This window comes from Sarcophilus harrisii, chromosome 1, assembly GCF_902635505.1.
Source record: "Sarcophilus harrisii chromosome 1, mSarHar1.11, whole genome shotgun sequence".
Lineage (NCBI taxonomy): Eukaryota > Metazoa > Chordata > Mammalia > Dasyuromorphia > Dasyuridae > Sarcophilus > Sarcophilus harrisii.
This window is the reverse complement of record NC_045426.1, coordinates 577094331-577119832: the sequence shown is the minus strand read 5'-3', so window position 1 is coordinate 577119832 and position 25502 is coordinate 577094331. Positions and strand designations below refer to the sequence as shown.

Here is a 25502-nt window from a genome sequence, read left to right as displayed (position 1 = left end):
CTTGGTAATGTGCCAGGCAATGTGCTAAGCACTTGGAATTTAAAAGCAAAAGACAGTGCCTGCCCTTAAGGAGCTCAAAATTTTATCAGAAAAAAACCTAGAAGCTAGAAAAGTAGGATTGTATGTGAGGGGGTGGGAGTGGACCACAGTGAAGTCCAGAGGAGTGAAGCCCATGGAAAATGATGAGATGGCTGATATCCACCTCCTTAAATGGAGGATCTCTGAGGAGCTTTCTATTGTCTACCTTCCATTCTCTCTAATCAGAGAGAAGGAGGGATCCTGGGGGTGAAAGCATACTGAGGAGGTAAAATTTTCAGGGCTGATGTGATCTTTCAGAATGATGACTTTCTGGAGACTGTGATGAAATACAAAGAAGTGCAACAGAGTGGGAAATGCTGAGTTTTATTTGGGCATGTAGAGTTTTAAGATCCCTTTAAGACATCCAGTTCAAAGTATTCAACATGTATCTGGTATTTCAGAATTGGTGATCAGGAGAAATTAGGGCTTGATAAATAGATCTGGGAATCATTTGCATAGGTATCATAATTAAAGTCATAGGAAAGAATGAAATCACTAAGCCAGAATATAGAAAGAAAAGAAAATCTGCCTTGGGTCAAACATTTGGGAGACACATATAACTAGGAATGACTTGAATGAAAGACCTAGCAAAAAAGAACAAGAAGTAATTATCAGACATATAGGAAGAACACCAAGATGGAGCAGTCACAAAAACTCTGAGTTGAAAGAGCATCTATAGGGAAATGGTCAACAGGGTTGAATGCTACAGAGTAATAAAAAAGAATGAGTTCTGAGAAAACAAAAAGTCATTGGATGTGATCATCCACTGGTAAATCTGAAGAGTTATTGTGATTCAGTGATGAGGCTGGAAACTCTAGTTGTAAAATGGTTTTTTCAAGGAATTTAACAGAAAAGGAAAGGAGAAATATGGATGATTCCTTGGAAGTCATGGTACATTCTAAGTTGAGTTTAAGGATGGAGGAATCTTGAGTGTTTGTAGATAGTGAAAGAGTTAATATACATTGACTGAGAATGATAATTGAGGACTGAGAATGATAATGGAGGGAAGCAATCTTCTGGAGAATACTAGATCAAGAATACATGTAAAGAAATTAGATTTGGCAGGATGAAGGGTAGTCTTATCATTGGATGGAAGTGAAGGAGAGGATAGTGTGAGAGGAAGTCAGAGAAATGTGGGAAGAGGAGGAAGAGAGTCTTTGGGAAATGGCTGTAATGTTTTTGGTGAAGAATGAGGGTAAGGACTCAGTAGAATAGGGTTTGGCAGTAGTTAGAGAAATCTGAGGAGAGAAAACTTGGAATAGTTGCTGTGGTAAATTGATTAGGAATTAGGGAGAAGCAGTAGGGTTGCCTTGCTGTGGCAAAAACCCCAATTGAGATCATCTAGAATATATTTATAGTGTACCCAGTAAACACAATTTAAAAATTTCCTTTAGTCCTTTTCAGCAGTGTGTGAGTAGGATTTAAGGATGGGAATGATGGGAATAATCCAGCAGCAGGGTTTAGAAAGGTGTGATCATCAATAGGAAAAGGGATCAAGATATTTAAGATTAGAAAATAGTGTAAATTTGAATTGGTTCACCAAAAAGTCAAAACTGGGAAGGAGAAGATTGTAGCCAGGCCAGGGATGATAGCCTGGGATAGTACTAAGGGATAAAGAGAATAAAGTCAGAAGTGAGAATAAAGAATAAAGTTAGGAAGAAGCCACAGAGAAAGATGAAAAGATAAAAAAAATTTTGACTGGGTAAAGGCAATGCAGGGTTCTTGAACATGGAAGTGGAACATTTGTGGGTAATGGAAAGATCAAGAGTATGGCCATCCTTGTGAGTAGCTTAGGTAAAGTGGAGGAATATGGAATTTGAGTAGGTTGAACAATTGAAAAATTAAGATATTAAAAGGAATACCAACATACATTTTGAAGTCTCTTAAAATGAGGAAAGATATAGTAGAATGAAAGAAGCATTGAACTTATTGAGAAAGAAGTGGGGTGGGGGGGAAGGGAAGGAGGGAGGGAAAGAGAAAGGGAGGAAGGAAGGAAGGAAAGGAGGGAGGAATTAGGAATTAGGGAGAAGCAGTAGGGCTGCGTTGCTGTGGCAAAAACTCCAATTGAGATCATCTAGAATACATTTATAGTGGACCCAGTAAACACAATTTTAAAATTTCCTTTAGTCCTTTTCAGCAGTGTGTGAGTAGGATTTAAGGATGGGAATGATGGGAATAATGGGAGGGAGAGAGGGTTTACTGAGTTACGGTGGTAAAGGAAGTCTCATATTGGTACTGGAAAGCACATTTCCCAACTACAATCACCAGTGAACCAGAGGATGAAGACAGCAATGAATGAAAACTCAAACATAACTGGAAGGGTTAGCAGAAGTATCATCATGAAAGTCAGGACTCAGCTAATTTAAGAGAGAGAGATGATAGGAAAAGAAGAAATTTAACACAAAAGCAAGTTTTGTTAATTATAGAGGATGCCACAGGGCACAGTGGAAGATTGAAGGCAGATTTGGACTGGGACATTGAGGAGGGGAAGTAGGGAGTGGGACTTATTATTCAGTAGCCAAGAATTCTGAATCACAGAGATAAAGGAGCAGGTGGGAGTATGCTACCTTTGGGAGTAACCCCATGCAGAGTAACAGTGAAGTCTGCTGATAAAGGCTGGTGATATTCTAATCCTGAAGCTGCTCTTTGAGGAGGACCTGTCTGGTCTGAAAGCCTAACAAGCAGACAAGTGGTTTCTCCTAATCTGAAAGCCACCTCCCTTTCTCAACCCCCAAATCAGGACTGATTGGCCAAATTGTGTCAAGGTAGAGGGTAATGGCCTAGGTGTATTAAAAAATGTCAAAATAATAAATCTTTGAAGTATTTTTCACAGTTTCCATTTCACTAGTATTTATCAATTCTACAAAAATAGATATCACAACTTAATCCTACCTCAAAAAAGAAAAAAAAAAAAAGACAACTTCAAATCCAAACTCAAAATTCTGGCAGTATAATTGCACAATGGAAACCTGGAAACCAAATGGTAATTTTTGTCCGTAACCATTTTGAACTAGGATAAATTGGGACATAAATAAAATCTGAATACTGAAGAAATATCTGCAGAAGCACTTGATCCTTGTTTGAGAAAAGTAGAAGAGTTCCATCATCTTTCTAATTCTTTTAGCACAGCAATTAACTATCCTTGCTTGTGAAATACAAGCCTTAAACTGGCCTATCACTAGTATGGAAATTCAAATAAGATTCTGCTTTTGCCTCAATATGTGTCTCCATAGCCAGCCTTCTGAGGCCGTAGTAACAGCAAACCTGCTTTTATTTAGTGAGCTTGGAGCAGAATTTCAAAATTTCAGAGGAAAAGTTTTGCCAAAAATCTTCTTACTGTCTAATTTGATCAAGAAGCTAAAATTTGGGATTTTGTTGAATGAAAAAGACCTGGAGTTGTGTTTGGATAAAGATGCAAACCTAAACACCACTGTGTTGGGGCAGGCTAGTTAACACGGGTCACCAATATTAACTATGCTCCTGCATCCTTCTTTTGTGTAGGGTAGTGTTTTAATGTTTTAGCCAATGAATCACCCCCAAAATGCTGTTTTTTATTTGGAAAACCCTGGTAACTCAATAAGGCATTTCACTTTTATCTGTCCTTTAGAAATATTATTGGGGGTCCTGGCAGAGCAAACCCTAAGAAATTAGATCCATATGCACTCTACAATAAAAATCGGCCCTTACATTATTGCTGATCATAGGAATTCAGTGTTTATAATTTACATTCTTTCCCATACTTTTCTGTTTTTCAGAAGTGAAGAGCAGAGGTTTACGGCCTTCCCAGATCATAAATCAGATTCCTAAGGGCAGAAAGAGCTACAGGCTGCCCCCTGGTGTGAGGAATTGCCGCCCAAAGCTCAGCAGTCCTAGAGCAGAATCTTTACAAAAACACTTGATCTCAAAACAAGATACAAAAGGGAATTTTGGAAACTGGAGTCTTGACTTTTAAAAGGGCACCGAAAAGTGATGTCAAATCCAGAGGCAGATTGTGCTTACCACAAGACACAAGAAAAAGCTCCGGGCTTGCTTAATGATGGGTTACACCTATTACTCTTTCCACTGAGGACATGTCCAGTTAATCACAAATGAAGCCAACATCTGGAGAGCTGCTTGGTGGTGTAACCATCTATAAAAATTAGTCTGAGATCATCAGGCCCCAACTAGTCTGGGGGTGGGAAGAGGGAAAGAGGGAGTAGCAAGTTCTGGGCTGTCCGGTGCTATGACTGATGTAAGGGGGGGAAAACTAGGAAACGCTTATAATCACGACTGCCCATGTACTCGAGTCTTCAGATTGGCTGTTTATAACTTACCAGGTCCATGTCTCTTCTGCAATTATTCCAAGGACTTTTGCCTACCACAATAGAAACTGAAATCTCTAAAGGGTTTCCCCCTTTTTGGGGGAAGGGAAGTTTTGCTTTCCCCAGGCTGAACCCTTAAAATCCATAATCATTCCCTCATGTGTGTAGTGAAAATGAATCAAGGTTTATTTTTGCTAGGTTAGTGGGAATGATGTTTACAATCCAGATTTTCCAGTGGGCACTGCACTATATAAATCCAGCTTGTAATCTGATAGTATAATTAAAGCTATTGTATGCATACTTTATTCATGAAAATGTTTTTGGTTCTTTATTCCCAGATTTTATTAAAAAAAAAAAAAAAAAAAAAAAAGCAAACCTTTTCCTGAGAAGAGCACAGTTGGACAACTTGAATGGTGACACGTCAGTTGTATTCAGTCTCGGGTAAGAGAGTAATGTGCTTGGTATCCTTGTTAAACCAAGGCACCAAAGCAGGGTGAGCAGTCACCAGCAGAAGGGTTACATACCTCCACTACTCAAGAGCTCTCACTGCTGAGGAGGCATTTATTTATTGGTGTTTCAATGTTTACAGGCACCTTGGAGCATGATTTCCAGGATCAGTAACAGAATTTAAGATAATTAATACTCAGGGCCCAATATTGCTCTGTGGCTGAGATGGTTGCATCAGCTATGAAAGCAAAGACCTCGGGCAATTTCTATTATGTGAATGATGCCCCTGTATTTCAGTCACATCTACAGGGAAAGGAACTGACTTGCCAACATCCTCTTCTTTGCTCCAAAAAAGAAAATAATGCTGTTCTGTGGGCCAAGAGTTCATTTTTTAATGTTTACATTTAGAAAACATTCATATCCCCTTTCAAACCAGTTATTCTATATACAATTTGATTTCAATTCAATGGGACATTTATTAAGCACCTACTATGTGCACTGCACTGCTCTAGGTACTGAGAACACAAGGATTAAACAAGACAAATTCCCTGCCCTCAAGGAGCTTACAATATAGTAGGGGGTATGACAAATTCACAAACAATTATACACATTGTATGATAAATGCATAGGATAATCCCAAAGTCATAGGCAATGAGGCTCTTGGAAAGTGAGAACATTTATTGGGGGGGTAGGGAGAGACGATGGAGGGGTCACAAGCTGGGCCTTAAAGAGAGAGAATTCAGTAGGCGGGAGGTGTAGGCAGAGACCATTCCAAGCACAGGGCACAGCATGTACAAAAGGCATGCAGTCAAGTAGTCTGGTTTGGCTGGAATGCCAAGTGTGTAAAGAGGTGTAAGCTAGAAAGGACCCAGTCACATAAGGTCTTGAAGGCTAGCCTAAGGAGTTCTGTAATTTTTATCGTATGGGGCATGGGGAACAATTGAAGGCTTCTGAGCAGAGGAATTTGAAAAGTAAAAAACTAGAAGCAGGGAGAACAGTAAGGAAACAATTACAACAGTTCTGGTGGAAACTAAACTGCCATTAACAACTACATCTATGCAATACACACTAGGATAACCCAGATAGATGTGGCAAGGGAGCTTTTAAACATGTTGAAAACCACAAAGTTATGTCAGGAGTGTGACAACAAATAGAAACTGAGCTCCTGTATGGCAAGCAGCTTCAAAATCCATGTAGCAGGCTACAATGATGGAATGAAGGGATTAAAAAAAAGTCACTGATTAATTTGAGAGGTAGAGATTAAAGGCAGCATTAAATGAATAGCTTTTAGAATCATGGTGGTTCTTGCAGTTTAAGAATCCAAGTTAAAAAAAAAAAGTTCTGTCTAGTAAATTGTTTTTGTCCTTGAGCCGACATCAATACTGCCTGTTGAAATTCAAAAAACTTAACCAGAAAAGCAAAATAAAAGTTACCACCCATCCATTCATCTTATTTAACCAAAAGGAACATTACCAGGTCAACTAAAAAAAAAATCATAACCTTTCCTGATGGTAGTCCTCAATACTCTTCATACAATAGAATGAGGAATGTGATTTTTAAAAAATGGCCCATTCATCTTAGCCATCTCATTAGGAAGTCATAAAAAGGATAAAATCAAAAGTACTAGACACACATGAGTAACACATACACTATTTTGTTCATCATTAATGAGCACCTACTATGTGCAAGGCACAGGGAGGGGAGTAATGTACATTGCTTAATGAATCACTGCTAAATAGGGCTGAGTTATTGTAAAAAGTGATTTCAGTGTCAGAATTGATAAAAGGGAAATTTTCATAGTACATCCCTAGCACACCTATTGCTCCTTTTGAGAATATCACCTTTTGGATAAAAAAACAATGTTGTTAACATAAGTCACTGAAACAAAAAGAGGACAGAAGATGAGAACTTCTTTGTTAGTAGTTAAGTATAATTCATTTAGGCAATTAGGCACATGGATTTATTTTGCAACTCCACCTTTAAAGCTTTCTCACCATTAATAGTGGTTGTTAGTTTTCCCTGTTCACTCTGACTCTGTAGCTTTCTTCTCAGTGACTGGGTAGTCCTCAATAACCAACCCCATTCTGGATTGAATGAGCTGACAACAGAAATGGACAAAAGTAGTTTCCAATAGTCAAAACCAAATGCCAGATGAAAATGGTTCTTGAAAGGCTTGTGAGTAGCCCTGAGGAAATCAATAATACCAAATCTGCTTGGTATTTGGGAAAAAGCTTGATTTCATTTTTCATTAATTTCACTTACTTACCCTAACATACTGAGGAATCAGGCCTAATGAAAATGACAGACAAGCATTTATTTTTCATGATCAAAATAAACAAAGCAATACAACTTCCTGGCATCCCTATGAGATAAATACACTAAATTTCATTTTATAAAATGAGAAAAACAGACATGGGAAAAGTGGTAAGAGGCTATGGAAAGATTGGGGACAGGCAAAAAACCAAAACAAAAAACCCTAGCCATTAACACTTTTTTGCAAATACCACTAATAGCGGAAAATGCATCAAAAATTCTCATTCGTGTCTGGAACGAGTGTTTCCCCTCAAAAGTAGTCAATGTATGGCCCAGTGGAAATGGAATAAATGCTTTAAAATCAAATCACTTCAGCTATCAAGTGACAACTTTAAAGCATTTTATTCTATTTTTGGTAATGTGAAGTCCATATCCATGGAAACAGGAGTGGAAAAGACTGGTTTCAGCCAGTAGTGCTGCTGTAAGAACTGAAGGAAATCTTAACTGTGGCTTTGGCCAACTAGGGAAAGCGCTCCCCCCCCCCCCCCCTTCCTCCCATATAAGTCATGAAAAACTCTTGCACGTAAGAAAAAAAAAAAAAGCTTTAATTCAAAGAGGAAAAGAAGCATGGAAAGCATATGAGAACATTTCCTTTAACATTCCGCTACTTTTCTGGCTCTTCCAGGCTGATCAGGGGAAGAATGATATCGGGGTTTTGCATTGTAGGATATGATGAGATTTACCACCTGCTTAACAGGTGCCTACTTCTCTAATTTCCTATGTTCCAAGTTTTAAAATGAAAAGAAGTCAGGCAAGAGGTTCTGGGACACAGAAACATGTTGCACTGGCAGCACACACATCACTAATCAGGAAAATTAACTTCCACATGCAGTCAGTGCTATGCCACATGCTTAGAGTAAAGGGGGGATGGTGGAAATGGACACTGCACACTGTGGGAAGGAAAAATAAATGCATAAATATTGAAAATGTTTTTAGTTCTCTTCTGCCATCTTCATGTGTCATAACATTTAATATAGCTATAGTAGGGGGGAGTGAGAAACACTAACTTCAAGTTCAAATAATTTATACTGTACAACTGTCTATTTTAAAGAATAGATATTTGTGGGCTATAGAAATGCTCTAATAAAACTTGGACTTTTTTTCTTATTTTCAAACCCAGTTTGGGAATGGTAGATTTGTTATAAGTACTTAACAGCACACAGCTTGTGGCCAATCACTGTAACTTCCCTTTGTTAAACTTCTTACAATTAAGTTATCCCATGGACAATGTGTCTCCTGATGGTTGTGTACTTAACAAGTCTGGCTGTTAGACTGGTTGTTTGTGGCTCCACAATCAAGTCATTTCTAAGAGGCACAGAGCACAGGAAGTAACCCCAGGTTCGCTTGATTCATTTAACCCTTTCACCTCGAAATTCTTTTGCAGAAAAAGAAAAACATGACCCATCTATTACTAAGAGTTTCCTGGTGGGGGAAGGAAAGAGTGCAAAGACATCTGAACATCCCACATTCTACAAGATGTGGGAACAAATGGATTTCTTTCAGCAAGCCTGTATCTAAAGGTCAATGGTCAATCACGAATGCATCAACCCCTTATTAGGAAAAAACTCAATTTGATTGATGAAATCATCATCATTGTCATAAACAACAAAAATGTTGTTTACTTGTCATTGATCATTTGGAAAAGTTTGGAAACAGGCTAACATACTCATACCTTATATGTCCATGGAAGTTACAGTAATTTCTTAGAAGTAGATTAAAGATCTATTTGAATTTCTAAAGAAATTAGTGATTTTATATGGGCAGTTTTTAAACCAGGCCTTTAATGACCTTTAACAGAAACTGTTTTATTTAAAACTGGAATCCAGTAGAGGTGAAGGTGAACCATAAGGATTAATATTCTATAAAATATGTTAAGGATGGCAGGATAATATACTTACCAGCATCTCCCATGTGACTAAAAGATACACTTAATGTACACCATGGAAAGAAAACAAGCTAGGATAAAATGTAAAAGGCACCTGGTTGTGGACAGAAACCATCGGTCACTGCCTTTGTAACAAGGTTGCTTATATGTTATAGAGAAGGCTGAACAAAGGGTATTCTGAACGGAACAACAAAAGAGGTCGGGCCTGAAGCCTAGTACCCTCTCTGACAGTTCATGGATTTGACATGAGTAGTTGTGTTTTTTAAGGAAGCCTTATCAGTGACAACAAAAATGCCCCCTTTTTTCCCTAAAGGGAAAAGATTCCCACAAAGGCTACAGAAGCTTTACGTGTTGGCAATGTAGAATAGTTGACAGCAGAGAGGCATAAAGAAATCCAAAGTATAAAAACAAAGCGACTGACTGAAAAACAAAACTGGTGACAGGTCCATTCCCCTTGGGGTTTATGCTCTTTTTCCAAAGGAAAAAATTTAAGATGCATCCAACACTAAAACTGCTCTTGGCAAGGGTGAAGAAATAGCTCCACCTCCCTTTGGACACACTATATCTCTTCCAGGGAAAGATGGGAGCGAAACAGAAGATAGAAGAGACTGGAAAATGTCAAGGGGTGGCAAGCAATGATCTGAAATATAGAATCCATGTGAAAGGGATGAGCCTTCCTTCAAGGGTTTCCCCACCCCAAGTCAACCCTCATATCCCTTGGCTGCTTTTCTCTATGCAAATTAACCTCTTAATAGGGAAGTCAGAACCAATCCAGTGTCACTCTCAATTCTAGGCACTCTGGAACATCTTTGATAAACAAGGGGTTTGTTTTCTATTTTATTATTTCTTGCCAACTCCATTGGTTACTTTTGCTTTAGAATGGCGATTCCTTCTTCTGGAAGAATGGCTTTCACTATTCCCCGAATGTTTGGGTGGACTCTCTTCAGTACCTAACAAAGGAATCACAACACATTGTCATTTCCCAAGACCTGGTTTGAAATGCATTCTCTTGCGATTACTGGATTTCCTTTCCTTGGATCGCCAATGCCAAAGAGATGAAGGCTACTTAGCTGATACTAGCACTCCATCTAGTGGCCAAATGAATAAATTTAGAGATAGCAACTCCAAGACTATAATTAGAAGCTCACAGAATTGTAGGAATTAGAAGTTAGCTTAGAAATCACTTAGCCCCATCTCTTTCTGCTACATAGGACAAAACTAAGATCCAGAGAGGTTAAATGTCTTGCAAACAGTCAACATCATATTTCTATGGCTTCACCCTCTGTCCTATTTGCTTCACTATCATGCTAAACAACTCTGATGCCTTAGGAAAAATTTTAAGTCATTTCTACAGCTAGAATGCTCTGTAGATCAGAGGTGTACAAGACTAGGGATGGATGATAAATGGATTTTATGGAGCAAAGGGACAATTAAAAACAAAACTCTCAGTCATTCCTTAAGCCATATATGGTAAACATCTATAATCCTATTCCCCCAAAAACCAATAATCTAGATTACTCTTGGACTAAAGATTGACCAAAATTTCAGGACTTTATTTGATGTGCAGAAGTCTTCTTATTCCTTCCTCACTGTAATTATAAAGTACCTACTATGGGTGAAGCACTTATATTAGGTACACTGATGGATAAGAAAATTAAAAAAAAAAAATCTCTGCCCTTCTGGAGTTTACTGTGTCATCTAGAAAATGTGGAAATGACCACACTATTTTCCCCTATAATACTTCAGTATTTTTATCTAGTACCCATTATCAAAAAACAAACAAAAGCACTACCAATGACCACTCCCATAACCTACACCATGATCCTACTGTTAGGGGTATTCAACTGAAGTGATGCTCCAGAAAAGTATTCACCTCTTTGAATATAGAGGTGAATATAGATTGAAAATCTATAACAGTATCAGGGGTAGCTTTAATTAATGGAGAAAAGATACTATTAATAAATCTTTTTGTTTGTTTTAAACAAAATACAAGACCCAGTTTAAAAAAAAAGTCTTATATAATCAGACATTAAAAAGAATACCTTTTGTAAACTTAGAATGAAGCCAGGAGACATCTGAATTGTAAGGGCTGTCTTCACACTCAGAATATGTCTAAGGAAAAAAAGAAAAACTTTGTTAAGTTGTCTTTATTTCCAGGGAGACATGGTAAAAAGCAATAGTCAGGATGCTTTCCATTCAAGTCACAATCTTTGTACTCAGTGTTTAAGTACTGTACAAGAAAGGGAAAATAAAGAAACCTTACTGCACATTCTTCCCTGCAAGTATAAAAATATAAACTTTAGAGATGTGAGACCATAAATTATTAAAGCCAAGAGGGGGTCCTTACATTAGGTGCAGTCTACTCATTTCATAGAAGAAAAAAATGCAGATAAATGAATCACCTAAGAAAATATGACAACCTAGTTCAGGCACTAGGTTTAGCTGTGAGAATGCAGAGAATGCAGTCATCCAAGTTGGTGTCTTTGACTAATAGCTTATAAGGGGAGAAAAAAAAAAAAAAGATTCAAAGATATTCTTATTGCACTTAAACCCTGTCCCCCCCCCCACCCCCCCCGGGCTAAGGGGCAGCTAAATGGTGCAATGGATAGAGTACTAGCCCTGAAGTTAGGAGGACCTGAGTTCAAATCTGGCCTCAGACAATTAAAGCTTCCTAGTTGTGTGACCCTGGGCAAATCACTTAACCCCAATTGCCTCAGCAAAAAATAAATAACCCACACACCTTAGTTATGAATAGTGCTTTATTAGCACTTGACAGATGTTAACTCTTAATTTACTCATTTGATCCTCATGTCACTTGGGGAGGTTGGCACTGTAGAGCTATGCTACATTTAGAGATAATGAAACTGAGGCAGAGAGAGGTAATATAATTTGTCCAATTGACAAAGTGAGGTGGGTAGAGCGGTAAGAGATAGGAACCAGATAACTGGTTCTGGCTCCAATATTGTTTCTATTACTTGTGTAAGTATTATATAAATTACAAATTGCAGCTTAAGAATAGCTTAAAAATGATAAATCACTGGAAAGAGCTGTGAACACACAGCTTCTTGAAAATATTCTTGTGGACAATTCTCATGAGATGGATGTTGGCAATGATCACCACCACCAAAATAATTCACTTAATATTGTGCTTTGGGATTTATAGAATACCCTCCTCACAATATCTGTCTGGGACAAATCAGGCAAGTAGGATTTTCTTACTTTACACCTAAGGAAACTGGACCTCGGAGAGGATACATGTCCTAAGAGCCTGAAGTTAGATACCCGGCTCTATTTATAACTCTAAATCCCACTGTGTAGTACTGGTGAGAAGGATTGTTTCCCTGATTACACAATTAAGCTCCCAAATTAAAGTCTTGCACAAAAGGGGATCACTCAAAGAAAATATGTATCATCACTCTCTTCTCTCTTGTACCTTTTCTCGGTGACCACAGTGCTCTGCATACCAAACCATACCATACAAGCACAAGAAAGTAGTAAAAGCCTGTGAATAAAAAACAAAAATTTACAAATGACTAGGCATAAGTACTTGGCATGTATGCACGAATACATACTGTATTTAGAATAGTTATACAGAGTGCAATGAAATCAGTCTTCTTCCTTATTTTTTCACCATTTTTTTTGTTTGAATCACCATAGTATGAAAGCTCCCTTCCTTCATTAAAAAAAAATACAACTGCCAAGTTGTATACATTGTATACAATGTCTGCCAAGATATTTAGAAGATGTTGAAATATAAGGCCTTCAGAATAGACAACAAAGCAAATCAGAGTCTAAAAGGATAAACATATAGGCTAAGTCCTCCTTCTCTTCAACCCCTTTTCATTTCAAGCTCAAAAGCTTTTTCTAAGTTTTTCCCCCCCTCAGTTTTCTGCTTCCGTTCTAATTTTGTCTGCATTGGTTTTGTTTGTACAAAATCTTTTATATTTAATAGAATCAAAATGATCTATTTTGCATTTCATAATGTTCTCTAGTTCTTTGGCAATAAATTCCTTCCTTCTCCACAGATCTGAGAGGTCTTCTCATAGGAAAAATCCTATGTTCTTCTAATTTGATTATAGTATCACACCCTTTATGTCTAAATTATGAACTCATTTTGACCTGGTATAGGATGTTAGGTATGGTTCAATGTCTAGTTTCTACCATACTATTTTCCAATTCTCCCAACAATTTTTGTCAAATAGTGAGTTCTTATGGGGTCTTTGGGTTAATCAAACATCTATTCTGATCATCAACTACTCTTTTTCTTAGCCAACACCAAATGGTTTTGATGACTATGGCTTTATAATATACTTTTAGTCTGGCACACCTGAACCACCTTCACTTGCATTTTTTTCCATTAATTTCCTTGAAATTCTTGACCTTTTGTTCTTCCAGATGAACTTTGTTATTATTTTTTCTAGCTCTGTAAAGTTATTTCTTGGCAGTTTGATTGGTAAGGCACTGAAAAACATTAATTTAGGTAGATGGTCATTTTTAATATATTAACTCAACCTACTCAGAAGCTCTTCCAATTCTTCCAATTGTTTAGTCTAACTGTGTGTAAAGTTGTTTTGTAATTGTGTTCATATAGTTTCTGACTTTGTCTTGGCAGGTAGACTCCCAAATATTTTATATTATCTACAGTTATTTTAAATGGAATTTCTCTGTTATCTCTTGTTCCTGTACTTAATTGGTAACATACAAAAATGCTGATAATTTAGTGGATTTATTTTGTATCCTGAAACTTTGCTAAACTTGTTAATTGTTTCTAGTAGTTTTTTAGTTGATTTTCCAGGATTTTCTAAGCATACCATCATATCATCGGCAAAGAATGAGAATTTCCTACTCTAATTCCATTATTTTTTTTCTTCTGTTATTGTTAAACTTAACATTTCTAAAACAATATTGAATAGTAATGGTGATAGTGGGTAATCTTGTTTAACCCATGATCTTATTGCAAATCTAAATCTCTTCTCATTCATTTCTACTTGGCATTCCTTAGTAGTAATAAAAACAACACTATCTTTATCCCCAAACTAGAAGACAACCCCCCCCCCAATTTATCCCACTTTCTTTTTTAGATTGAATAATTCAAATATATTTAACTTTTTATGTAATTGGAGTTTTAAAGATGGAAGTAATTTTGGATCATTTCTGTCTCTCTTATTTTAAAAAAGTGAAGGAAAAAAAAATAAACCCTGCAACAGGTGAGTAAATCTAGGTTTCTAGGTCAAAGCTGAATGTGGATCAAACTTTTGGTTTTGTTAGGCAATGATTTCTTTAGGAAAAGGCAATATCTTTATCCAAACAGTCACTGGCAGTATGTCTCCATCATATCCAATGCTTACAATGCTGGATAGATGTTAGAAATGCTGGGCTAAGCATCAAGAGCTGTGTAACCCGTTTTCTGGTTTTTGTCCATAGCATGGTCCTAATTGTTAAGTGGAATAAATGAGAGATAAGATAAGGCATCTTGTTTATTCTTCATTTGCCCTATCTTTCAAATGAGGATAATGACATTTGACTCCTTTCTCAAAGAGGTGTTAGAATGACAGATACATCAATGGGAAGCCTATCTGTCATGTAAGAAAAGAAACTATGACAATGACATGCATTCTGCCCAGCCATGTGTACAAGATGTAGCTGGCTAAATAAAAACTTGGCTAAGGCTAAAAATAAAAATTAGGTAATGAGTTTGAAAATTCTATTAAAAGATACCATTTTGAAGCTATTGATTAATGATCATAAGATACTCATGTTTATGCCAGCATTCATTAAAGTGATTTCTTTGTGCCAGGTACAGTGCTAGGTGCGAGGAATCATACTACCTTCCCTCAAGGAGATATACATTATCTCAGGAGAATAACATGTAGTATAAGTATATATAGATAGCTTCAAGAGGAAGACCACTAGCAGTAGGGGAGATTAGCAAAGGCGTCTTATAAAAGATAGTCTCCGAGATGAGTCTTTGAGAAAGTAAGGGATTCTATGAGCTAGAGGTAAGGAGGAGGCTTGGGGGCCAGCTAGTGCAAAGACTCCAGAGATGGGTTGAAGTATGAGACATAGCAAGGTCTTTTTACTTACAAGGTAGACTTGGGAAAGGGAGTAATGAATTCACAGTAATTGTGAAGGATTTTTAACAGCTAAACAAATACATTTATATTTCATTTTAGAGGCAATAGGAAAATACTTCAAACTGAGTAGGGAATGACCCAAGGAGACATTCAATTAAGGGATATCACTCAGGCAACTTTTTGGAGCAAGGAAGGAAGTAGAAAGCTATGTTAGTCAGGAAGGTCAATTAGGAAGCCATTTCAATAGGACAGGTGAAAGATGACAAGTACCTGAACTACGGTTATGGCTGTGTAAGAGATTAGGATGGAACAGAAGAGAGATGCTATGGAGATACTAGTAAAAAGATTAAAATTAAAATTAACTAGAAATGTGAGATAGTGAAGAACAGTGAAGATTCAAGGATAAAGTCAAGGTTAAAAATCTAGAAAATTGGAAGGGTGGTGGATACCCTCAACAGGGAATACTTCAAATATGTACATCTGAAAGAAGGGTTGGTTTTGGGGGCAAATCAATTAATCTATTTTGGACATGGTGAATTTGTGGTGTCTATGGGATACAGAATGTCCTGCAAACAGATAGTGATGCAGGATAGAAACTCAAGGCAGAGATTGGGACAGATCTGGGTGATATATGCCTAAAGATAGCAAATAAACTCCAGAAAGTTGGTCAAGTTACCAAGTGAAAGTGTAGAGAGGAAAGGACCAATAATGGGATCTTAAGGGGATGTGGACATTTACAGTGATGTGGGTGTTAAAGTAGCAAAGCAAGTGATGGATTAGTTGGACACGGAGAAAGGAAAACCAAGAGAGAATGGTTTTACAAGGCCTAAAAAAGAAAAAGTTTCAACAATAATATTAAATGTTACCGAAAGTTCGAGAGAGGAAGCTTGAAAAAAATACTATCAGATTTAGCAATTAAGATATCTGTGATAACTTTGAAGAGAGTGGTTTCATTTGAGTGATGTAATCAGAAGCTAGAGTGCAGAGTTGAGAAATGAATGAGGAAGTGGAGGCAATGAATGTAAATAGCTTTTTAAATTTGATTAAGAAAGAGAAGAGAAATAACATGATAGTTAAGGAGATGCCTGTAACCAGTAAACTTTTTTAAAGACAGAAATGTAGATATGTTTGTAAACAGAAAAAAAGCACAAGGAAGGTGCTTTGAGGAAGATGCCAAAAGTTAAAGAGGGAAAGACAACAGAGAGGTAATTTATTGGGGGCAGGAAGGGATGAGATTAAAGGATCATATGGAAGAGGTGGCCTTGGCAAGAAGGCAGGTGTCTCATTATTTAAATTTTTAGGAAGTATTTTTCCTCACAACAACCATGGCTGGGCAAATATCAATTTAATGAACCAAGAAACTCACATATTCAAGAGACTAAGTTTCAAAGTCTGCTTTTGTGATGACCGCCCTAGCACCCTGATTAGTCGGAGTCAGGATAAGCAAAAGTCCTTAGTCTTTATTCTTGGTCTTTAGGGGTAGAAGTGAAGGGGATGGAAGCATAATCTCTGGGACTTCCTTCTTCCTCGTCTACTGCCAAAGTAACTGTGGCTAGTCTTAGTCCACCCTCTAGTCCTTCCTACAATTCTCTGTATACACCAATCATCAAGCCAGCCCAGGATAGTGGGAAGGGCCATTTTCCAAGCATATGCCCATAGAGTATTGTCCAATCAGTTGTTAGCCTCAAGTGCTTGAACCGACCTCAGTACATCGACTGATCAGCCCTCTACACGGTTTGAATGAAAGGTCTAGGACACTGTCAGATATTTACAGCCTGGCATAAAGTAAGGGCTTAAATATGTTTGCTGAACAAATGGTTTACCTTACAAGATAGGCCACAAAAGATATTGTTGTTACTGATAAACTTACCATATTCAGGGGAAGACAAGAGAGATCCATTTTAGTTTTGTCACAAGAGACAAAAGCCTATAATTCATGGGTTTGCCCTCACACCTGTGGAAGCTTACGCAAGAACCCACTAATTTGTCAAAGCCATAATATAAAATAACAATTGCACAGGTCTCTTCTTTGTTTAGGGAAAAGAGAAGAAAAAGATCCAAACTATATGTGATCCTAAACATAACCACCAGCTAAAGCTATACTGGAATTTTAACTTTAACTTTATGGTAATGAACATTTATATTTATAATAATTGATCACTACACAACTGTTACTGATCAACTTACTTGGCTCTCATGGAGAATTTTAGGAAATACAAAGTGCCTGCTCCAGAGAGTTTTTTTTTTTTTTTAAAGCAGTCCAAGGGGCAAAAGATTTTGCTTATTGAATAATATTTAAATTACACTTTAGTGTTAGAGGACAGACCTGACCTTTATTAAAATTTGTAGATCTGAAAAACTAACAAGATTCTATTTTTATGTTTTCTCATTAATCAAACAGTCAATTTTCTCTAAAAGAGCTCATAATCTGCTTGGAAACACACACACACACACACACACACACACACACACACACACACACAATTAACTATCAACATAAGGCAGTATCTACTAAAAGTTAAATAAGTGTTAATGTATGTAGTATGTAAGTGTAATGTAAAGTAGTATAGAAATTCACAGAGGAGTACGAGTTTTGGAGAAGGGATTTGGGGAAAGGTTTTTTCCTAGTCACTTTTCATAGACAGAAGGCCATGGCAACCTATACAAAAGCTCTGCCTGTTGCTCCCATGTATAGGCAGATGTTAATGATTACAATAAGCAGTTTATGGCAAGAAAATGTCATGTTACTTTCTTATTGTCTGGCATTTACTTTCAGCTGCCTCAAGATCTCCTTTAATCAAGGAATGGGTATCTTTCTAACCTGTTACTATGAATTGACTCTACGTCACCGTTTTACTCATGAACTTTTAAATACCTCAATTGTCTAAGGCCAGTCTTAAGACTGTCAAGTAGATTTTTTCCAAACATTTCTTGTGATAGGTTCCTGAGGAATGCTTTTTAGAGAGGAGTTTTTGAGCTCTACAATTGTAAACTGGTGTTCAGTGTTATGCTGAACAAAAATAACTTACCACACAAAGAAGCCAAAGTATAACATAAAGTATTTGAGTTTTGGAGAAGAGATCTTGCCCAAATTTTATGCAAACAATTGCTTCCAGAAAACCAATGACTCTAAAAGACAAAGAAAAAAAAAGTTAAGTCTTTTGCCATCTTTTCCCAGAGCACAAGAACTAGATAAAGTATTTATAAGTATTTATTTGTCGGTGTGTATAAAAACATACAAATCTAGTCTATTGCCATTTTCTCTAGAAATAGAAAAACAAAATTAAGCTTATTGCGCAGATCAGTCTAGAATCAGAGACTTTAAAAAACATATTTATTAGTTTTTGACATTTATTTTTGTAATACTTCAATTTTCAATTTTTCTTCATCCTAAACCCACCTAAAGATGACCATCAATCTGATATAGGTTACACACATACAATTATATTAAATGTATTTCCAGTATTTGTCATTTGTTAAAGAGAATTAGATCAAAAGGGAAAAAAATATGAGAAAGAGAAAAACAACAAAAGTGAAAACAGTGTGCTTTCCCATGCATTCAGAATCCATAGTTCTTTTTCTGGATGTAAATAGTATTTTCCATCATGAGTCTTTTAGAATTGTCTTAGATCCTTGAATTGCTGAGAAGAGCAAAGTCCATCAAAGTTGATCATTCCCACAATGTTCTCTTGTTTCTGCTCATTAGAATTAGAGACTAGAATCTAGATACCATTTAGTCTAACTGCTACTCAGTGTTAAAATATACCTTGATAAATAACTAATAAGCCATTCAACCTATACTACAATAATACAAGTGAACAGGTACCCAGTGTTTCAGGGTATAGATCATGACATTTTATAATTCTAATTCTTATACAGCTTTAACTTTTACAGACTTCCTCCCAAAAATTATGCATCTTGTTACTGAATCTTTAGAAAGGAAAAGATTTTGGGGAGAATGACATTTTATTATTTTTGCTGAAAAGAGACAATGAGAAGCAATATGAAATTGCCTGTTGAGAACTTCTTTCCAGAGGAATGAGGGAATTCATCATCACCACACATAAAGACTAAAGAGTATGAAAGAACTGAGTGCATCTCTTATGCTGTGAAGGAGACACCCTAAAGGTAGTTCTTGAGTTGAATGACATTTCCACAGAATTGAAAAGTCAGCAGGTGGCTATGGATACGATCATTTTCCAGTGATAGAGGGATGAAATATTTAACTATGTTTTTTTAAAATTAGTGTTATATTTATCAAAAGTTGATAAATTGTATAAACATTAATGTTTATTGACATTCATTTAATCTTACAGAAATTGGGAATTCCAGAAAGAGAGGAGAGGCAGATCTAAGATGGCAGAGAGAAGACAGGTCTTTATCTAAGCTCTTCCTGATCCCTCAAATCAACACCAAATCAAACCTCAGAACTGGAATGACAGAACACACAAATATTTGGAGTGTAACAAATTTCCAGCATAAGATATTTTGGAAGAACTTCAGAAAAGTCTGTTTCATTTGAGCGGGAGGAAGGTAAGTGGCCGAGCACAGCGCATGGTAGCATGGCATCTGCTCACTGGAAAATCTACCAGGAGGGCACTTAGACAAAACACAGCAGTGCTGGCTACTCTGTACTGGTTACAAACCAGTGAATCAGTAGAGACATCCAATGCAAAAACAAAAGGCAAATTGTAAGCCACTGAACCCCAGAGTGATGTGGCATATGATCACGCTCATCCAGCATCAGACGTAAGCAAGCACCAGCCCAGGGAAGCCTTTAGAGGAAGCATGGGGCAATCTCCCCTGTGACCTAACAGTAGACTTCAACCCTTAAAAAAATGAGCAAAAAAACCAAAAAGAACTCTGACTATTAAAGTTTTTATGGAGAAAGAGAGCTCAAACCCTGAGTTCACTAAAAGCAAATCATCTCCAGATGAGGCCCCAAAGGGTGATATGATTTGATTCCCATTTCACAAGGCTCTTTTGGAAGAATTCAGAAAGGATCTTAAAAGAGTTAGAAGAAAAATGGGGAAAGGAAATTGCAGGAGTGGAAAAGGAAACACAGCAATTATCTGAAGAAAACTCTACAAAACAGAGAAGAGAGAGAAGGCTTATGAAAAAAGAAGTTTCTCCAATTTACTTAGTAAATAACTGGAGTGGAAGCTCAAAGCTAATTGATTAATGAGACAGAAACCTTAACTGGCTTAGAATCTTGTATGAGAATTTATAAGTAGCAGTTAAAGGGCAAGTAGGTTGTAGAGATGAGTATTCTTGACCCCAGAATCAGCACTCATCTTCCTGAGTTCAAATTTGGTTTTAGATATTTACTAGCTGTGTAACCCTGGGCAAATCATTTAACGCTGTTTGCCTCAGTTTCCTCATCTGTAAAATGATAATAACATTCCATTCTCTGAAAGTAGTAGGAAGATAAAAAATGAAATAATAGTTGTAATATAGTTGTAAATCATTCTGTAAACCTTAAAGCACTACATAAATGTTAAGGAAGAATTATTAATCCCAAGACTCTGAGGATCAGTGTTCAGGGCTGTCTTCATCAGATTCCTAGATGGTTAAGGTAGTGGTAGTAGTTTGACTTGTCTGGTACTTGTTTCCTGTCTTTTCCTCATATTTTCCACCACTTTAGCTAGGCTGGCCTCTATGTGGAAGTTGGTAGGCATTTAGTGGGGATGGTTGATTCCCTCTCCATAATAATTTCTCTCCTATGCCCTGACTCTCTTATTAAAAAAAAAAAAAAATCTCACTTGATTCATCCATCTCTACCTAACTATTGCCCCTAATCTCATGTGCTATTTGCGACTTAACTCTAGAGAAGGTTGTCTACAGCAGGTGCCCTAACTCAAAAGTTTGAATTTTAACCTATTGAATTGAAACTGCCCCCTTCAAAGTTAAAAACAGATCTTTTAAACTGCTAAATCTAAGGGCCTTCTCAAAATTCTCCTCCTTTTTGACATCTGCAGCCTTTGACATTGTCAATCATCCTCTTCTCCTTGATACTGTCCTGTCTTGGTTTTCACGACACTACATCTTTTAGTTCACCCCCTTACCTATCCTTACCTTATTTGCTCTTAAAGCCTGGCTTGGACCCCTAAGAGTTAAGTGCCTTGCCCAGGAACATACAGTCAAGAAGACATGGGAGAGGCAGGGATTGAAATCAAGCCCTAATGACTTCCAGATCTATCCACTATGCCATGCTTCTTCCCTGTACAAAAAAAAAGCATATATATATATTTATATGAAATTTTTAAAAAATCAACTTCAGAAAGAGTTACCAAGAGAAGCAGCATGGCCAACTCCTAGGGTCCTCTGAGTAAGCTGAGCTGAGTCTGAGAAGTAGAAGAGATTAAAGAGAGATGGCAAGAATACACAAAAGATCTTAACAGATCATAACCTTAATGGTATGGTTATTAATTTAGAGTCAAACATTTTGGAGAATGAAGTCATGTAGGCCTTAGGAAGCACTGTTAAAAGGGTTAGTGGAGGTGAAGGAATTTCTAGCTGATCTACTTAAAATCCTAAAAGATGTTGCTATTAAAGTGTTGCACTCAATATGACAGCAAATTTGTAAAACACAACAGTGGACACTAGATTGGAAAAGATCAGTGAAGGGCAATATCAAGGAATGTTTAAATTACTGAACAATTGTACTCATCTCACATGCTAGCATGGCTATGCTTAAGATTCTACAAGGTAGGCTTTAGTAATATATGAAAGGAGAATCACCAGAAAAGCAGGCTGGCTTTCAAAGAGGCAGAAAAACCAGAGACCAAATTGCTAACAATCGCTGGATTGTGGAGAAAGTAATGATGAGTCAAACAGGACTGAATGACTGAACAGTAGTAATTGGGGTTGGAGTTCCCAATAATAATGAAATCAGTCTAACTGATAGTCTATTGCCTTGCAAGTAATGAGGTAATACATTAAAGGCTTTGCAAACATCAAAACACTATATGTCAGCTTTTTTTTTTTTTTTTGGTGAACCAAGACAAAGACATTATTATGAATTCAACAGAGCTGAAGTAATACTTCAAAACAGAAGCAAAGGGAAAAAAAAAATCTCCATACCATATCTTCATATTCCCTGGGGTTCTGTCTCTACTGCTAAGGAAAACTGCAAATGTAAAAATTTGAAAAGCACAGCAATCTGGCATGAAATTTAAAGGATCACCTCATAATCTTTAAAAATCTAACAATAATAGCAAAAATGTAGCCTAAACATTGTCAAGGAAAAATAGAGAAAAGGAAAAATCATAATCTAAGTAAAGAACTTCAATCACTATAGGAAATTAATTCCAATGGCATTTTTTTTTTTTGTAAGACACTCCTTAGAAAGAAGTCAGATACTAAGGCCTGAATAATATTGTAAGCAAAAGGTTACATTTCAAGTTTAGGATGTCACAAGAGAAAATATAAAAGGAATAAAAAGGAGGTTAAGGAAAGAAAATATTAAAATGTCATTTAACACTAAGAAAATAATGTGGAATATAGGGAGATAGGATTAAGTAATAAGAGTTAGAATGAGAAATGGGTCTTAAGAACCAGCAGCCAATATTATCAGCACATATGCTTCTTTATCTGGAGAAGCCCAAGGAATAGTTTTTGAACAGAAGAAGTTAGGCTGACCCATTGCCAGTCCTCCAAAGGAAGAAGGGGAGGTAGAAAGAGATGACTATTAACTGTTGGTGTTATTTTAAAATAATTTTCCAGTAAGAATGCACAAGTTTCCTAAACTTTTTACAAAATTACTGACTAATATCATTCTTACTACTTCCCTATAAAATAGCCATGACATTTTTTGGCTGTCTATATGAAATAAGGCTTTGTTAAAGCACCTTCCCGTATTTCCTTTGCCTTAAATGTTGAAAAGATTCAGTCTAGGAGAAAATACTAAAGAATTATCACTGTAGCTACATGGATGCTGGGATGGGTTTTAACTTGAGAATGGGAAATATATGTATGAAGCTATTTAAAATTGCAGTGAAGAAGAAAGGGGAAGGGAGGCCATTTCTCTATGTCACTTGGATCTAAAACAAGTTAGCTAGCAGGTTTTTGGAATTATTCCTTTCTACTGAAGAAAATGGGTATGGAGATATCTTCTTTTGTTCACTGGATCATCAGTTTGAGTCAAAAAGTGGAATTTCCCTTTCTAACTCAGGCATTCAACAAAGGGGACCTAATCCATCATTCCTGCTTAAGCTGCTTTTGTTTTACGGAAGGAAATCAGCTTATGCTAAGAATTTGTAAACCCAAACCAAACAAACAAACAAAATCAAAAAGGCATAAAAGTGACCCTTTGTTTCTAAGGGACCTAGCTACTGGAATTTTTATATAGACTAGTTGAAAGATGGAAAAAAAAAATCCAGACATATACAATCTAACTTAGACATCAGAGGAACTATCTAGTATCTTGGAAGATGGAGCATTACTTGATATTCTTTTAATCACTAAAATTTTATTTCTTTCTTGCCAGAAAAAAATAACTATTTACGATGTTTGAAGATGAGAGGAGTTATTGCTTTAGGACACTTTTACTAAACATTTAGATACTCCTGACTGGCCAGGACCTTATAACTTTCAATGTCTGGCCACTCCCTTTGCCACTGCCACTGCCACTGCAAAGTAAGATCTTATAATGCACTAGCATTTCCTGGGAAGAAAATTCAAAGGACTGAGGATAACCCCACTTCCAACCTTGATTAAAACTTGCATAACATTCAGTGTTTTGCAGGAAACAGGGAATCTGGGAAGCCTTATTTGATGTTGCTGTTCAATAGATTTTTTTTTTTTTTGAGAGCATACTAAATAAGAACAACAAAAAGTATGTTCTTCTCAATAATCTAAATAGGTTGATACCCTATCTGAGGCCTGAGCACTACTGTGTGTATATCATCAGGTTTAGGGGAGGATACTCATTTAGAGGTATTCAGTCCCAATCCATGTATTTTAGTTTCACCTCCATTGGGTCCTCAGTCATGTACAAACATTGAATTTCTGTATCTGAGGCTATTTTTAAACTAAGGAGTATAATATGACAACTGATAAAACTTTGTTAAGATGGTTTAAAACCAGTACATGTGCTTATAAGTGAATAAATAATTTAAAGCTTGATGAATTCTGTTCTACAGGAATAGGAAAAACCAACAGTGAAGAATCAAAAAATCTCTGCCTGAAAGCTATGCTGCTCCAACCCAGTAATATAATATCCTGGTAGTAACTTTTAGGACATCTACTAAACACTCAAAGTTAGAAGGATTGTTAGACTCTGCTTTAATGGTATGTATTTGTAGAGAAAAAAAAATCAAGATTTTTACCTGTCTGCCCCAACTAAAGTTGGTGATCTTGCAGAAAAAGCATTTGATAAAATCCAACATCCATTCCTATTAAAAACACTTGAGAGTATAGGAATAAATGGACTTTTCCTTAAAATAATCAGTAGCATCTATTTAAAACCAGCAGTAAGCATCATATGTAATGGGGACAAACTGCAACCATTCCCAAATAAGATCAGGAGGAAACAAGGTTGCCCACTATCACCGTTATTTAATATTGTATTAGAAATGCTAGCTTTGGAAATAAGAACTGAGAAAGATATTAAAGGAATAAGAATAGGCAATGAGGAAACCAAATTATCACTCTTTGCTGATGATATGATGGTATACTTAGAGAACCCCAGAGATTCTACTAAAAAGTTATTAGAAATAATCCACAATTTTCGCAAGTTGTGAGTTATAAAATAAACCACATAAGTCATCAGCATTCTTATATATCACTAACAAAATCCAACAGTCAGAGTTACAAAGAGAAATCTTTCCATTTAAAGTAACTACTGATAGTATAAAATATTTAGGAATCTATCTGCCAAGGGAAAATCAGAAACTTTATGAGCAAAACTACAAAACACTTTCCACACAAATTAAGTCTGATTTAACCAACTGGAAAAATATTAAATGCTCTTGGATTGGGCAAGCAAATATAATAATGACAATACTGCCTAAACTAATCTATTTATTTAGCGCTATACCAATCAGACTTCCCAAAAACTATTTTGATGACCTAGAAAAAATAACAACAAAGTTCATATGGAAAAACAAAAGGTCAAGAATTTCAAGGGAATTAATGAAAAAAAATATAAATCAAATGAAGGTGGCCTAGCTGTACCAGATCCAAAATTATAAGGCAGCGGTTACTAAAATTATCTGGTATTGGCTAAGAAATAGACTAGTTGATCAATGGAATAGGTTAGGTTCAAAGGACAAAACAGCCAATAACTTTAATTATCTAGTGTTTGACAAACCCAAAGACCCCAAAGATCCCAGTTTTTGGGATAAGAATGCATTATTTGACAAAAATTGCTGGAAAAATTGGAAATTATGGCAGAAACTAGGC

General features: G+C 36.5%; 1 protein-coding gene across 1 annotated transcript in view; it reads right to left on the bottom strand.

Annotated features, from left to right (window-relative positions):
• Window positions 1-6134: 6134 nt before the first annotated feature.
• Window positions 6135-25502, bottom strand: part of PTDSS1 (phosphatidylserine synthase 1) — a 58121-nt gene continuing 38753 nt past the window's right edge. Inside the window, exons 10-13 of the mRNA XM_031947015.1 lie at window positions 18128-18227; window positions 12458-12526; window positions 11067-11136; window positions 6135-9974 (exon numbers count right to left, since the gene is read on the bottom strand). Coding sequence (XP_031802875.1) covers window positions 9865-9974; window positions 11067-11136; window positions 12458-12526; window positions 18128-18227 — 349 coding nt within the window. The 3' untranslated portion in view covers window positions 6135-9864. The remainder of the gene's footprint in view (window positions 9975-11066; window positions 11137-12457; window positions 12527-18127; window positions 18228-25502) is intronic.